Source organism: Fragaria vesca, linkage group LG2 (assembly GCF_000184155.1).
Source record: "Fragaria vesca subsp. vesca linkage group LG2, FraVesHawaii_1.0, whole genome shotgun sequence".
Lineage (NCBI taxonomy): Eukaryota > Viridiplantae > Streptophyta > Magnoliopsida > Rosales > Rosaceae > Fragaria > Fragaria vesca.
The window spans coordinates 28,439,698-28,454,340 of NC_020492.1; the positions used below are offsets into that span (position 1 = coordinate 28,439,698).

General features: G+C 37.6%; 3 protein-coding genes across 3 annotated transcripts; 1 reads left to right on the forward strand and 2 right to left on the reverse strand.

Moving 5' to 3' along the window:
- Positions 1–467: 467 nt before the first annotated feature.
- Positions 468–1,728, reverse strand: LOC101301261 (germin-like protein subfamily 1 member 11-like). Its single transcript, XM_004291601.1, has 2 exons — positions 1,590–1,728; positions 468–1,273 (listed from the first exon to the last, which is right to left on the reverse strand). The coding sequence occupies exons 1-2, from the start codon at positions 1,726–1,728 to the stop codon at positions 720–722; spliced, it is 693 nt and encodes a 230-aa protein (XP_004291649.1). The 3' UTR covers positions 468–719.
- Positions 1,729–3,229: 1,501 nt separating this feature from the next.
- On the reverse strand, positions 3,230–5,963 carry LOC101293559. The gene is made up of 6 exons (XM_004293051.1): positions 5,655–5,963; positions 5,254–5,577; positions 4,542–4,590; positions 4,181–4,463; positions 3,891–3,969; positions 3,230–3,718 (listed from the first exon to the last, which is right to left on the reverse strand). The coding sequence occupies exons 1-6, from the start codon at positions 5,961–5,963 to the stop codon at positions 3,539–3,541; spliced, it is 1,224 nt and encodes a 407-aa protein (XP_004293099.1). The 3' UTR covers positions 3,230–3,538.
- Positions 5,964–8,316: 2,353 nt separating this feature from the next.
- LOC101301552 (choline transporter-like protein 2-like) lies at positions 8,317–14,519 on the forward strand. Its single transcript, XM_004291602.1, has 10 exons — positions 8,317–8,622; positions 9,182–9,540; positions 9,767–9,912; positions 10,446–10,629; positions 11,140–11,213; positions 11,325–11,438; positions 11,907–12,263; positions 12,927–13,187; positions 13,678–13,905; positions 14,067–14,519. Exons 1-10 carry the CDS (start codon positions 8,438–8,440, stop codon positions 14,265–14,267), a joined length of 2,109 nt encoding a protein of 702 aa, XP_004291650.1. The 5' UTR covers positions 8,317–8,437; the 3' UTR covers positions 14,268–14,519.
- Positions 14,520–14,643: the final 124 nt, after the last annotated feature.

Consider the following 14,643-nt stretch of genomic DNA (forward strand, 5'->3'; position numbering starts at 1 on the left):
GTTACTAGGGCATCATTGCTCTGATTTAGTACTCACTACTTCATGGCAGCTGACGGCGATGGCGACGACAATGCTAGCGAACATGATTGGTGGGTGTGGCAGATTGATTGGTATTGTACGTTGCTTTTATGTTTTTGGTTGTAGGTTCTCCAGTCTATAATATAACGATTTGTTGGTTTCCTCTCACTCTTTTTAGTTTGATCGAGTTGGAGACATGCTCTTTGTTATTTGTAGTTTCCTGGCCTCGCGTTTGCATGTTTTGTAATTGAGTTTGTCTCTTAATAAATGAATTATTCATTTCTCTTATAAAAAATAAAAATAAAAATAAAAATAAAAAAAAAAAAACCTATCGTGCGCAATTAAGGATATCGCGCACATATATGTTAGAACTATCATTGGCAAAGAAGGCTCGATCAATAGATAACTATAGTTGTACAATATCAAGATGTCTACATCAAATATTCAAATGATATTGGTTTTCAGATAGCATACAAACAACATGCAATACACACACACAAATGGTAAACCGAAATTTCCATAAAGTAATAGGTATTGTTTAAGAAGTTACCATCTTCTTTTATTTAGTTTCTAGTGTACTATTGAAAAGCATACATTTTTCTTTCTTTTGGGACAATGATGAAAAACATACATATTGATCATCGGTTGGTTTCTTTGGCTTACGTATATGTTTTCGTTATGTCTATGGATCAAGTTCTTGATTAATTGTTGTTGTACCAGAACTGTTTCTGGAGATACTCAACGAGCTTTTCATCGACCTGGAACGCCTTGCTTAGAACATCAGGATTGATGGGAGGATTGGCCCCGAAAACTGCATTGGCTATGGTGATGACTCCTGGGTTCTGGCTGCTAAGAGCAGCAAGTGCTACAGCATTAACGGGTCCGATGTTCAGCTGGAAGTGAATGAGACCAACTGGGAAGACAAACACGTCTCCCTTGTTCAAGACCTTGCTGATCAGCTTGTTATCGGGATTCGAGGTGACGAAGCCAACGTAGAGAGTGCCTTCCAAGACTACAAGGACTTCAGAGGCACGAGGGTGAGTGTGGGGAGGGTTTAGACCACCGTTTGGTGCATAGTCTATGCGAGCTAGGGATATCCCAAGTGTGTTCAGTCCGGGGATTTGCTCCACGTTCGCGGCTGTCACGGTTGAACCAACCGCATTCGCTGTGGGTTTCGGAATTTGCAGACCAGCGAAGAAGAAATCGTTTGCTGTTGCCATCTTTGGGTCCTTGCAGAACTTCCCATTCACAAACACTCCTGATAAAAATAGTAAAAGCATATTTCATTATAAACGTGTGTCCTTCAAATAATGTATACATTTTGATAACATATAACATATAAATCGAGTGTCACAACTCATAACTGAATTTCGAGGAAAGCTAACATGTATGGATCCCCATTCAAACATAGATGGTTATTAACTTGATGAACAATCTTCATATGCGTCGTCATGCATGCATGAAAGCCAATTAGCCAATGGAAAGTAATCCCAACATTGAAGGAAAACAAAAGAGCATACATATATGAAACTGATTTGATAAAAAGAGAATATAGGAAGCTAATGTGATACCAGGAAATTGAGGAAACTGTGCGCTATTGATCGCTACGCAGAAGTCCTGTAGAGGACTGGGGTCGGAGGCAGACACGAGTAAGCAGGTTGCCAATGCAAAGATGGCAAGAGTAGCAGTAAGTAAATGAGCTCCTTTCATTGTTGACATAGTTGCTATTGCTACTTGCTAGCTAGGTTGTCTCGGTTACTTGTATCTCTAGATGAGTTGGTCTGAGGTGGATGAGTATACTACATTGGGCACAGCTCTATTTATAGTCGAAGGGGGTTGTGAAATCTCAAATATTTGGATTTCCTTTTCAGTGGAAGTAGGTATTAAACTTGATCTTCTTTCAATAATTCTGAAGTGTATTGATCGTTTATCACTTGGCACTTATCTACCTTTTTCCTTCAACTTGAGTAGGGGCAGTTAGAAATTTGGGAGTCAATTCATTAACAAGAAAAAAAGTTACTCGCAAATTAATAACTCTCCCAAGAAGGGCTACGACAAGATTGGGTCATTCTTAGAGTGCCCTATTAGTTTAAAAACCACAATGCATGGGCAATTAGGGTTGGGATGGTTTCTTTCCGATGATTTTTGATTCGGTTGATTTTTGCAAATCTAATCTTTAAAGAGTGATCTAAAAAATATCAAAATAATTTGTTCACATGACTACTGACTACTCTATTAGATGAAGACGAGAAATCAGGAAGTTTATGGAGGATTTTGAAATTGAAAAACAGTTTAGGACTCTGATTGTTCTAGCACTTCGATGTTTCAGAATGATTATTTCCTTGAAGTGCAAGGCCACCATGGTTTGTTTAATATCATCAACTCGATCAGGTGAGGAATTAAGGACATAATCTATATTTTTTCGTGAAGATGAAGACGATCAAGATGATGTTATTGTACCGAATAGAATGGAGTTGTTAAACGTGGCTAATTTGTATTTAAGAGTAGTAATTAAAAAAAATATTAGGTAGTGCATACTGCATAAAACTACCATTAACCAAGGAATTACTAATTAGTGTTCCAATGTTTATCTATCGATTCTTAATGGGATTTTCATTCTGTTTCTACGTACAGCAGCCCACGAACGAGTCTCTGACGTGCGTTTCCACCAGCACCTATGGAAGTTTGATCATTCTTTTCATATAGTTTGGTCCTCGATGACATATCCAAGTTATTACTGAGATTATTCTATACGCTACATAATTATCATACATTCATACATGACCATTTTGTTTCATTTCATTTACACTCACAATACTTCAACTATCTAAGCTCCTAAAATCCTTGCCAAGTTATCTGAATTTTTGGGAAGTCCAGACTCCAGAGCACCCGTTTTGGAAGAGCTTACAATCATGATACTAAAATGAACTAGACTTGTCTGCGACTAATCCAAGAGAGACGAGGAATCATTTTGGGTTCACAAATGATCATTTGAGAATGGGTAAGATGCTAGGATTCAGGGGTAATTAGTACGAGACAGAGTTGGCCATTTGCATCCTAGAGATTTCACCTAAGCTCGAGAAGCTGGTCATTGATCATGCTTTGAAGTCTTTATTTGGGTGATGGAAAGTTCAGTGAGCGGCGTAAAAGTTATTCGGAACAGCTCAGAGTTGCGGAAGAAAAACTCAAGGTAGTAAAGACTCATTTTTTTTGGGATAATAGTAAAGACTCATATGCTCAGATCATATTTCTATAATTCGCCTAGTTCAAAAAGGCTAGTGATGTTTTGTGTCAAGTTACAGATCACACAAAGGAGACTAATACCAATGCGAAACTATTAACATGGCATCTTCTCTCTGATTCTTAAGCATATATGTAAGAACTGATACAACACCAGCACATTATATAATCTGTCAAGGAAAGTGTAGTTGCGTGATGATAGCAAGCGGATGACCAACACAATCTGCCTTGACTCACGCCTATGCACAAGTAACTCAAAACTTTGGCCATCCAAAATCCATCACATAGCTAGCTGCGAGATTTTCCCCTCTTCTTGGAGTAACGTTTGATGAAGTCCACACTGATGATTAGTAAACTCCTTGAACAAATCCTTTAGCTGCTTAGCTGTCGCGTATTCTCGACTACCAGAGATGACAACCTTCAACTCATTGCTTCTTTGAGTTCTACACTCAAATGTCATCTAGTAAATAAAAAAGGATAGTACCATTAGTTGATGCCTTATTTTTCATTCTAAAAGGTTTTCCTTGGCTTCTGCCTCTCTTTCACATGGAACAGGGAGGGTAAAGAGAGGTTTTGAAAAACACCATTGACCCTTAAAGCCACACTAACAATAAAAATTATAGGAAACATACCTGAGATGTATGCTTGAGGGTTTCAATCGATGCCCTTATTGTGTCATCCAAGGGTAGTTTCTCAGTCAGAACCCAAGGCCTACATACAATTAAAACTAGTGAACATTAGAAATCAATAAATAAAGCTAAAGGTTCAAGTTCCAAAGACCACATTAATCCCCAGCTTTTTTTGTTTTTTTAACCATAGGGAAGAGAGGAGATATCAAATCACAGAGCTGATAAAACCCATTCTATACTGACCGGTTTGAATAATTTATATGAACAGAATAAAAATTTGACACAAGATATACCTTCCTCTTGATGAGATGATGATGCGATCTGGACTTCCCAAAAATTCAGATAACTTGTCGAGATCCTTTTTGCTGTTCAACCTGATGGTTGCTGTTGTATACACCTCTGACAGCTTACTTGGAAAAACAAATGCTTGACATGATATTGAAAGTTGCTGGTTTATGAAATCCATAATTGTAAATGATGAGATCCCCTTCTCAACATTCTCGACAAATATCATATTGGGAAGCCCTCCAATATCCATGTCATGTCCATCCCTTACATAAGAATTGTCCACTATCTCTGCTTCGAAAAATAGTAAAGGATTCAGAGAGAGAAACTAATACATTTCTGCAAAACTCCATGGAAATCTGTACAAACCTTTGGAAGACGAGCTTGGAGTTAATGATCCCCTGGCACGGCTCGTATCCTAAAAAAGAACACACTAGCATTATGAACATACTGAAAAAAGAAAGAAACACAGAATGGAAGTATCTAAACAGACAAAGCACTCACAGTTCAGCAGATATGAAGGTGGTCAATCAACTTCTAACTGTCTATTTCACATACTGGCAGCCTCACAATGAGTCCAACACAATCAACTTCTCAATTGTCTTCCATTCAGTCTATTAAATTTTATATTCTTCTCAACAATTATGCACACTGTTTGAGCACGTCATAAGACCATCAGAGAAAAACAAACTTTCCTGTATCAATGCTATTCAATCTAGGAAAGAAACCCAGAACAAGAAATAGAACTAAACCCAAATGGAATATTCTCACAAAAACATTAAGCATTAAAGATCCAACAGATCAATATATCAACCAAAAAGGCGGCAAAGCTTACTCGGAGACCAATAAGATCAAAATAACAAGGGGACAACTTGCTAATCCAAACTCTCCTGCATCAATGCTACACACAACAGGTCCCTAAAATTACAGAGCCGAGCCTAAACAAAACTCGAATCATAGTCTAAAAATTCAATTTCACCAAGCACTAACATAATGAAGTATTCATCCCGCTTCATTCATTATAATCAAAACAAAACACACAATATAACCGAACGAAAATCTCCACATTATTAAAACTTGCCTTGTTCACCTGACAAGAGCTTCCCTTGCGGCGCTTTCTCCGACTACTAGACTCACTCTCACATTCACCGCCACCGCCACCTTTCTCGTCACAACTCGCAATCGAATTCGAAAACGTGCTCTCAATCTTCTCCTTGGTAGCATTAACAAACCTGGTCAACGCCGGGTCAATCTCTTCGTCCACGGCAGGCAGCCGGACTCTGCAAATATCCGGTAGATTCTGAGCCGTGAGAGTCCCGGCTTGCGGGCCGTGAATCCACTCCAGAATGAAGCTGCATGTGCACTCCTGCTCTCCCTTCACAACCTTATGCTCCTTACGCACCACCTAATCAATCACACACAGTCAAAATCAAAATCAAAATCACATGAAGTGGCAGAGAGGCGTGAAAGGACGATACTGACCCCGTCGATGAAGGCGTCGAAGTAGCGGCGGTCGTCGGGGTTGACGGAGCGGGCGGCGCAGACGAGGAGGCCTTTTTCGACGGCGGAGCACTCGGAGTCCTGGAGCTGGAGGGAGAGGCAGCGGACGCGGGAGAGGAAGGCGTCGAGGTCGTGGAGGGTGGCGAGGTCGGCGAGGGTGACGAACTCGTCTTGGTCGTCGGGGAAGTTGGCGAAGTTGATACGGAGGCGGAGGCCGGCGGCGGTGTGCTCGGTGATGAGGTGGACGTCGTACCAGGCGTCGTCCTTGTGGGACTTGAACTCTACCGCCATGGATGATCACAGTCACTCACAGTGTGTGTGGGAGATGAATGTGACGTGCTGATCGTGTGTGCGTCAAAGGTATATTTTAGTATTTACTGCCCTTCGATTTTATTCTTTCTGAAATTTACCAAAATTCGTCTCTTTATCTACCGGGCAGTTTTTACTTCCGTGGCTATTTGCAGTAATGACGGTGTGTTTTGGAATGGTCACAATGTGGAGTGAGAATAAAATAATGACACATTTACTTATCTGAAATAGAATTGAGATGTGTGGAAATGATTACAGAATAAGAAAATTTATGTGTTTACTTGCTCATGGTGGAATGATAATTGTTATGGGTCCTACCTCCAAACCCGGACAATGATAATCCGGATTTGTAATACCAACATCCGAAGTTAACTTTTTGTACTCAAAATATTCTCACATAATTACAATAACCTCGATTTTTAAAAGGTAATTTAGTAATCATATTAGTTTAATTCTATTTTTTTTTTGTAAGTAAACAAAATCAATCGTAATTAGTTTCATTTCAATTCCATGTGATAAGTAAACAACTCAATGGAATTGAAATCTCCACATACTATTTCCTTCCGACTCTCATTCCTTCCATCTCTCATTCCTGATAAATTTCATTACAAGTAAGTAAACGTGTCATAAGGTTACCATTCGGCTGAGAATGTTGTGATGGATGATCCAGATTGTTACAGGCTTCTTCTGTATCATGACTTCAATGTAAATTTTATTTTTCTGAGGCATTGATTTGAAATATATTTTTTATCGTATAAATATGTTTATTTTTAGTGAAATATCTTTTTTTATGATTGAAATACAATGGGTTACATGTCCGCCTTTGCTTTGAAAAAGAAATATCTTTTTTGATGATTGAATCATATTGTGTGCTGAATTTCATCATTTTGAAACAATCTTTATGAAAAAAAAATAATATTAATTTGTTTTTATATTGAACTTGTTTCAGTATATAGGTTTTGACTCGGGAGCTCAATGTGTCGTGGGAAATACACATAGAGCAGCTCGGGTTTTGTATGTTTTTGAATGAGGTATATTTTTCAAATATTAATGAAAGAATCATCATAGTTGAAAACATTAAAGACGATAGTACGAAATCATAAATCAACATTGCGAAACTAACTTTATAAAAAGTTATATTCATTTTCTTTAACAACTAACTTGATACGAGAGGCCTAACTCGAAAACTAAATCGCAACTTACGATTAAATCACACATCAAATTGGAATGTTAAAGGAGGGAAATGGATTGTTTATGTTTTGTTGTTCTTCACATTCTTTGGATGGGTTCATAAAATTGCACGGCTATAAGTTTCAACAAAAATACAAAATAAACTGTTTGCAGAGTGGGAAAGGAACACAGGCAAAGCATGGCAAGGCATGTATGGGACTGTCATCCCTCTGTCACCCTGACAATTTTGACGATTGGTTCTTTCTTTCTCTTTATTTTTTTGTTTATCAGCTTTTTCTTCGTCTTTTGGCCCGACTTCTAATCACCGAATTTTACTGGGGTTTAAATAGTCTAATCAATTCTATTACCACCATAATCGCCTGTCTTATTTTCCCGGCTTGTTTCATGGAGCCGACTAGCTAAGCTAAAAAGTTGCTTTTCATGATTCCACTGAGCAACGGTAAGAATTATGATTTGGTTTTCAAGGTACGTCTTGGTTTTGACATGTGGTGGTTTCCTATTTGTTTTTTCTTTTCTTTTTTTGGTTTTTTCGTCTGAAGGTTTCTTACTTTCTTTTTTTTCTTTTTTTTTTTGATAAAAAGGTTTCTTATTTTGCTTAGCTTTGTTAGATGTAGAAAGAATAAATAATTTATTGGAGTGAAATTCCCACTCTTTTTTTTTACATCTTGTACTCGTACTCAAGTCTTATGTGATTTATTGATGAATTCTAATCATACCCCAATAAATGTGTTCTCTTTTAGTTTTCGTTAGAATTTCTCTACAAATATGTAATGTAGTCCTCTTCAACAACGAAGTACATATTGACAACATAAGTCGGATTAGAGACAAAAATGGATTCTTTAAGACTCCATTTTATGTCAAATCTCTGAAATTGATTTCTATAACTAGAGAAGTTGAGCTTTATCTTATTTTCATTGTAATGGGTTTTAAAATCTGTTTATGTGCAAATGAGTATTTTTCTTAAAAGAATGAGAATTACGTTTGTACACTTTTACGGTAAATAAAATAGTAAAACTGAGTAAGAAAAAGAGGTAGCCAACGCGCCGAGCGTAGCGGGCCGACCAGAAATGCTAAAATAGCTGCACAGGTTTAGTGATATCCTTGTCTCAAAGGCGGAAAGAGAAAGAGAGTGAACCTCACTAAAAAATATTCCAAATCTAAAGCACAGCCTTTTCACACTCTCCTCTGCTCTGCTGCTCTCTCTTTCCCTCATTGCTCAAGAAGAAGAAGAAGAAGAAGAAGAAAAACAGTGCGAGTGTGAGGATATGAGGGGTCCTTTGGGGGCAGTGATAGGGAGGTACCCTTCAAGTGATGGGAGTGACCAAATGGGCTCAATCATCAGGCACAACAGGAAATGCAGAGACCTTGTGTTTCTCATCATCTTTATTGCCTTCTGGGTTGCTATGATTGTCAACTCCAGCTTTGGATTCAACCAAGGAAACCCATTAAGGTATCCAATCTATCTTTTATCCATAACCCTATTGTTTGGTAAAGTTGTGTTTTTCTTAGTTCTTTTAAAGTAAGAATCGCTGTCTCTCAATTGGGTTTTCCTTTTTTGCTCATGTATGTATGTTTGGTATTAACAATCTCTAGTCTTTCTATTATTTTTGGGTTTAGTTCCATATACATCATTATTGATAAACCCTAAACTCTTCAGGGCTTTCTATAATGGGGTTTTGTGTTCTTTTATGGTTTCCTCAGAAATTTTGTAAAGAGCTGAAATTGATATACAGTATTGGGTTTATGTCTTAGGTGATTTGTTTGTTTGTATAAAAAGCTTATTGTTACATGTCATTTACTTGTAGGAAAGCATGAAAGTCTGTTTCCTTTCTGTATATTCAATAATCAATTGTGGTAACAGTTACTGCATTCGGTTTAGTTCTTCTGTGTGATAACTTTGTCTGTCTTTGGCTACATTGTAAGTTTCCTGTGTGTGCTCCATTTCTTTGTATAATTGTATTCTCCTTAAGCTGTTTCGTCGTGTTAATTACAAATACTGGTTTCATCAGGCTTACTTATGGACTGGACTACAAAGGGAATGTGTGTGGTGACAAGCATGCACATCCTGGTCTTCGGGAACTGGAACTCAAATACTGGTTAAACCCAAACCAGGTTTACTTGAGTGGTCTAAAAGACAATCAATTCAAGTTGGAAAATGCCCGGAGTATATGCCTATTGGATTGTCCTTCCCCTTCAGACGATACACTGAATTGGGTGTGTGATTACCCAGAAGGAGAGATCCGTCTCTCAATGAGTGATTGGATTGACAGAAATTATGATTATTTTGAGTTTCTTACTCCTGAAATGCGAAATGCGTCTCTTCAACTTCAGGGCCCTTGTTACCCTGTCATATTTCCTAGTGTAAACGGTGAGTAAACTCAGTTTTGCCTCAGGTTATTGAACTGTATCATATTTCTGTTCTCAATTGCATTCCAGTACAAATATGTCCCGTTACAAAGGTGATGTATATTGTGTTTATATATGTCTGTCACTGGAAGATAGCTGAGGTTTAAATGTCGTCCCTGTATGGTTTCATTGTCAAATATATCGTCCATATTATTTAAGAACATTACCGAACCTGTTCCTTTTCGCAGTATTTTGGAGCTGCCAATTTATTGCTCGTCCATCAAACAGTTCGTTGAAGCATTGGCAGCAAATGGGTGGAGTGAATATTAATGAGGATATTATTATAGACAAATCTATTCATAAGTCCATCAATTCTCGGTCAGCTGTTTTAAAGGTTGAGCAGTGTTGCTTACTAGTATTTACTTCTTTACAGCAAGTATGTTGTGGAATTTGCGAAAAACATTATAACTTTTTCTTGTGCTCAACACTTTTTGCATTTGATTTTCTTTAAAATTAGCTACTCATTTCAGAAAAACATAATTTGTGGGCCAAATTTATTTTTGATTGACCATAGAGCGTCATCACTCATAGAGCCGTGATGAAGCCATAGTCTAAGCCTGCTTTAAAAGCTCAAAACAACCTGTCATTTTCCTACAAAGTTATATAAGTTTGTTTGGCTGTTAGTGAATATCCACTCTCAAAACTATCAAGTATTATTTCCTCATTCTGAGAGCCTTGTTCCCAGCCAATTGAATGAACTGGGCAACAAGAGTTCTTCGCCAGTTTTCAGTTTCTACCAAGGCCTAATTAGTAAGTGAATGCCTGTTGAAATTGCAGGCAGTTATTTGACAAATAGATCTCCACATTAAACTTCACATGCTGCCAGAACTAAGACCCTAAGATTCATTGCTTTCTTCGTATTTGCAGAGATACATGGCTGATATTGGAAAGTCATGGCCAGTGTTGCTTGTCTGTGGAGGAATTGTGCCACTGGCTTTGTCAGTGATTTGGCTCCTTCTGATTCGTTATTTTGTTGCTGCTATGCCTTGGATAACAGTGGCCCTCTTTAATATTCTCATAATATCAGTCACAATGTTTTACTACTTGAAAGGTCAGGAGCTATTTTGTATTCACAATATCCATTGGTAGATGTTAATATTACTGACAGATTGTTTAGGCATCTAGTGTTGTTTCAACTGAGGTTGTTGGCCCTTCACTCCTACTTCATACATAATTGATCATCTTTGATGGTCAATGTGTGTCAAACAGTAGATCTTGTATTATTTATTTCCTAAAGGGGGAGAGGGGTCTTTACAAAACAGGAATAATTAAAATTGTCTTTTGATTCTATCTCCAAAATGTTGTATCCTAAAAGATACCCTTGTATCCTCTCTTCCTTGTTGAGCATGGTTGTTGAGTTTCTTGTGTCTCATTTTTAGCATCAACTGATTGGTTAATACATCATCCATTTGAACTGGAGATAGATCTCTGATACTTGTTTGAGACTCAAGTGGGTTGCTTTGCACAGTCTAGTTATCTACTTGTATAAAGTTGTATGCTTGAGCGTGTTATCAGTGTTCAATAACATGAAGTTCTGATTTTCTTTCTTGCTTGGTTATAGCTGGATGGATAGGAAATGATGCCATCTCCCCAATCATTGGTGAGCACGATCCGTACATTCGCATAATTGGAAGGGTGTGTACTTCATTAACAAAATTATCCAAACTTCAAAGATAGTCGATAGCACTGTGCCTTTGGTTTAGCTAGTTTGTATCTTGTACTAACTAAATGGTTCCAATCTTTCAGGAGTTACATCATCTCCGTGCTGTTGCAGTTCTCATGACCTTTATTATGGCTGTTTCTGTTCTCACATCAATTGCTATAGTCCGCCGCATCCTTATGGCAACATCTGTCCTTAAGGTAAGTATGCTATCTAATAAATGCTTTGAAATGTTGATGATGCATAAGATACAGACACCACTTATTTATCACTTTCTTTATCTAAACAAGAAAATACTCCAATTAGTTTGAGTTGCGCCAGAGTTGTAGATATATAAATGTTTGAAAGCTAAAGCTATTAACTAGCTTGTAATCTAGTGGTATTTCTATTCTATTTGTTGGAAATAGTCCTAAGTGCTCACCATGATAATCATGAAAATAAAAATAAGACAAGACTTCCAGCAATTATTTCTCAAAAAGTAAAATAATGATGCAGGATATGTTAGAAATCAACCTTTAACTTAGTTTCTGTTTTCGTCTCAAGTTTTCATTTTTATGGCTAGGAAGAAACATACAGAATAGTACAGAAAGATCTAGAAACATGAAGAATAAACGTGGTTGGGATATAGTTAGAAAGTGTTTAAGACTTAATAAGATTTTCTTATGCAGGTTGCTGCAAAGGTGATAGGAGAAGCTCAAGCACTCATAATATTTCCAATCATTCCATATACCATCCTTGGAGTTTTTTACATGATCTGGTTTTCAGCTGCTTTTCACCTGTTTAGTTCTGGTCAAGTAGTCCAGAATAACTGCAGCTCGAACTGCTGTGCCTATGATCTTGCATCAAAACAAGTAAATTGTGATCGTTGTTGCGGTTATAGCATTCATTACGCTCCTCATATTGGAATTGCCATCTTCTTCCACCTATTTGGGTGTTATTGGGCTACACAGTTTTTCAAAGCAGCCTCTTCAACTGTTATTGCTGGTTCTGTGGCCTCTTATTATTGGGCTCGTGGTGAAACATCAGTAAGTTACTAAGCTTGTATGCATAGATGTGTACAACAAAGATGGCTTGTAGGCTTATTTCATAGGTCCGGCTTTTATGTTTGTTAGCTGAGTTGCAAGAATGCCAGAATGATCTGCGTGTGTGTGTGTGTTAGTTGATTTTCAATGCTTAGGCTGGCATAGGCATGGTATTATGTCTAGAACTGTTGTAACTTGCTTCTCAATTATAGATGCTGTAAAGGTTAAAAACATGTTTCTCTCAGTCTAAATTCGATTCTTACTTTGTAAGCCCCTGATATAGTAATCTGTTATGGCGAAATACGGTTTACTGCCGGGCATATCTCGTTGCATAGTAATATTGAACATATGCAATATCCATCTTAGGCTAAGAATAGATACGTGTTCACATGCATATAAGTGTCTATATATGTGGACATGCATTCCAGTCTTTGCATGTGCTTAACGCATGCCAGTGTCTGCTGACACATTTGTTGTACACTAAATTTTAATGGGGGAGCTCTGGTCCTTACATGGGTAATATCTGCTGGATTCTGAATAAAATAATATTTGGCTCGTTATCTTTAGTAACTTCCAGACCAAAAGACATGAGGTTTTCTTTTTGAGGAACAAATTTTATTTGGTTATGTGACATTTTAATCTTGCTCATTCTTTTCTTTGATGCAGGGTGAAATTCCATTTCTTCCGGTTTTTTCCTCTATGAAACGGCTGATGCGCTATAGCCTTGGGTCTGTTGCTCTTGGCTCCCTGATTGTGTCATCTGTGGAATCAATAAGGTTTATGCTTGAGTCAATTCGTCGCCGATTAAAAGTTTCTGGTACCACACCTAATAATTGGTTTGGAAAGGCTGCCTTCCACACTGCTAGGTTTTGCCTGAGCTGTATCGAGTGGACACTCAAGTCAGTTAATCGCAATGCCTACATTATGGTAATTCCTACATAATTAGTATCGATCAAATTTGCAAATGTTTGTCTCTTTTTTGTTCAGTTTCATTCTTTGTATAATGAATGCACAGAGGGGTGCTTATTTGTTCGTATGACCAATTTCCTGTTTGGCCAGCATGCTAAAAGTGATTCCTACATTACTAAGAAAATCCATGCCTGAATCCAGGTTTTAACCTTATTGTTTTGAGTATGCAATACTTAGATAGTGGCATGAGTTGTTTGCCTTCTTGGAACTCATATGGGCCAACCGTGGGACTTGGTGACTTGTAGGGAGGGCGTTAGAATGAAGTAAAATCGTGCAAGTTTATTCATATTTGTTATGACCTATAATATGAAGGAGAAACAGTACTGTAGAACTTTATTTATATTGGGTTGGGGCGGAGCAGGAATGTATTCAGAAGTTGAAAACATTGTATACCCTTATAGTATATCCTGTATCTGGGTTATTGAAATCAGGTTTGTTACTCTTGCAGATTGCTATAACAGGTAAAAGCTTCTGCAAATCTTCTGCAGTTGCTACAGATCTGATCATCAGTAACATCCTTCGGATAGGGAGGGTGAATGTGATTGGAGATGTGATACTATTCCTTGGCAAATTGTGTGTCAGCCTATCGACTGCCCTTTTTGCTTTTCTTATGTTGGATACTCACAGATACAAGTCTGCGCATAACAAGATCTCTTCTCCACTATTTCCAGTGTTGGTATGTTAAGGATTTAAAGAAATGAATTTTAGTAATGATGTTGGATTTTTTTTTTTTTTTTTTTTTTTTGGAGAAGAATGTTGGTGTATTTACTATATTGTGATGAAAACATTCATGATGAGGGTTTACTTATTTGAATCTTCTGTTATATGTTCATGCAGGTTTGCTGGGGCCTTGGTTATGTGGTTGCTACACTTTTCTTTGCTGTGGTGGAGATGTCAATTGATACGATCATTCTTTCGTTCTGCCAGGATTCCGAAGAGCACCATGGAACTGCCCAGTATGCTCCTCCACTTCTCATTGAAACTTTAAATGACCAAAATGAGATGCAGAGACTTACCCAAGGATCCAACGAAATTTAGATGTGCATTTTCCTTCCGGTCATAGTAGCTTAAGTCAAAATTTAGAAGCCTTTTTGTAAGGTTCTGTAATCCTGCCTCCCAGTACTTTACTTGCCCTATCCTTGAAATTTTGTTTTTACCTGTATATGTTCAAGTGTTAGGCTTATGCAAGAAGAGGGAAAAGATTGCCTCTATAGAAGATTTGAATGTTCATCGATATGAAAATGCTCTCCATTTAATGGAATGGAATTGGATTCAAGTCTTGAGCTTGCTTCAAGTTAAAGTAATTACATGGCTGCAATTTGCATAGTGATGTTCTGTTTGTCTAATGGAAAAAAGATATAAATTGCTAGTTGAAACGGAATGGCCCTTAGTCGATTCGGAATTTTTGATAGGA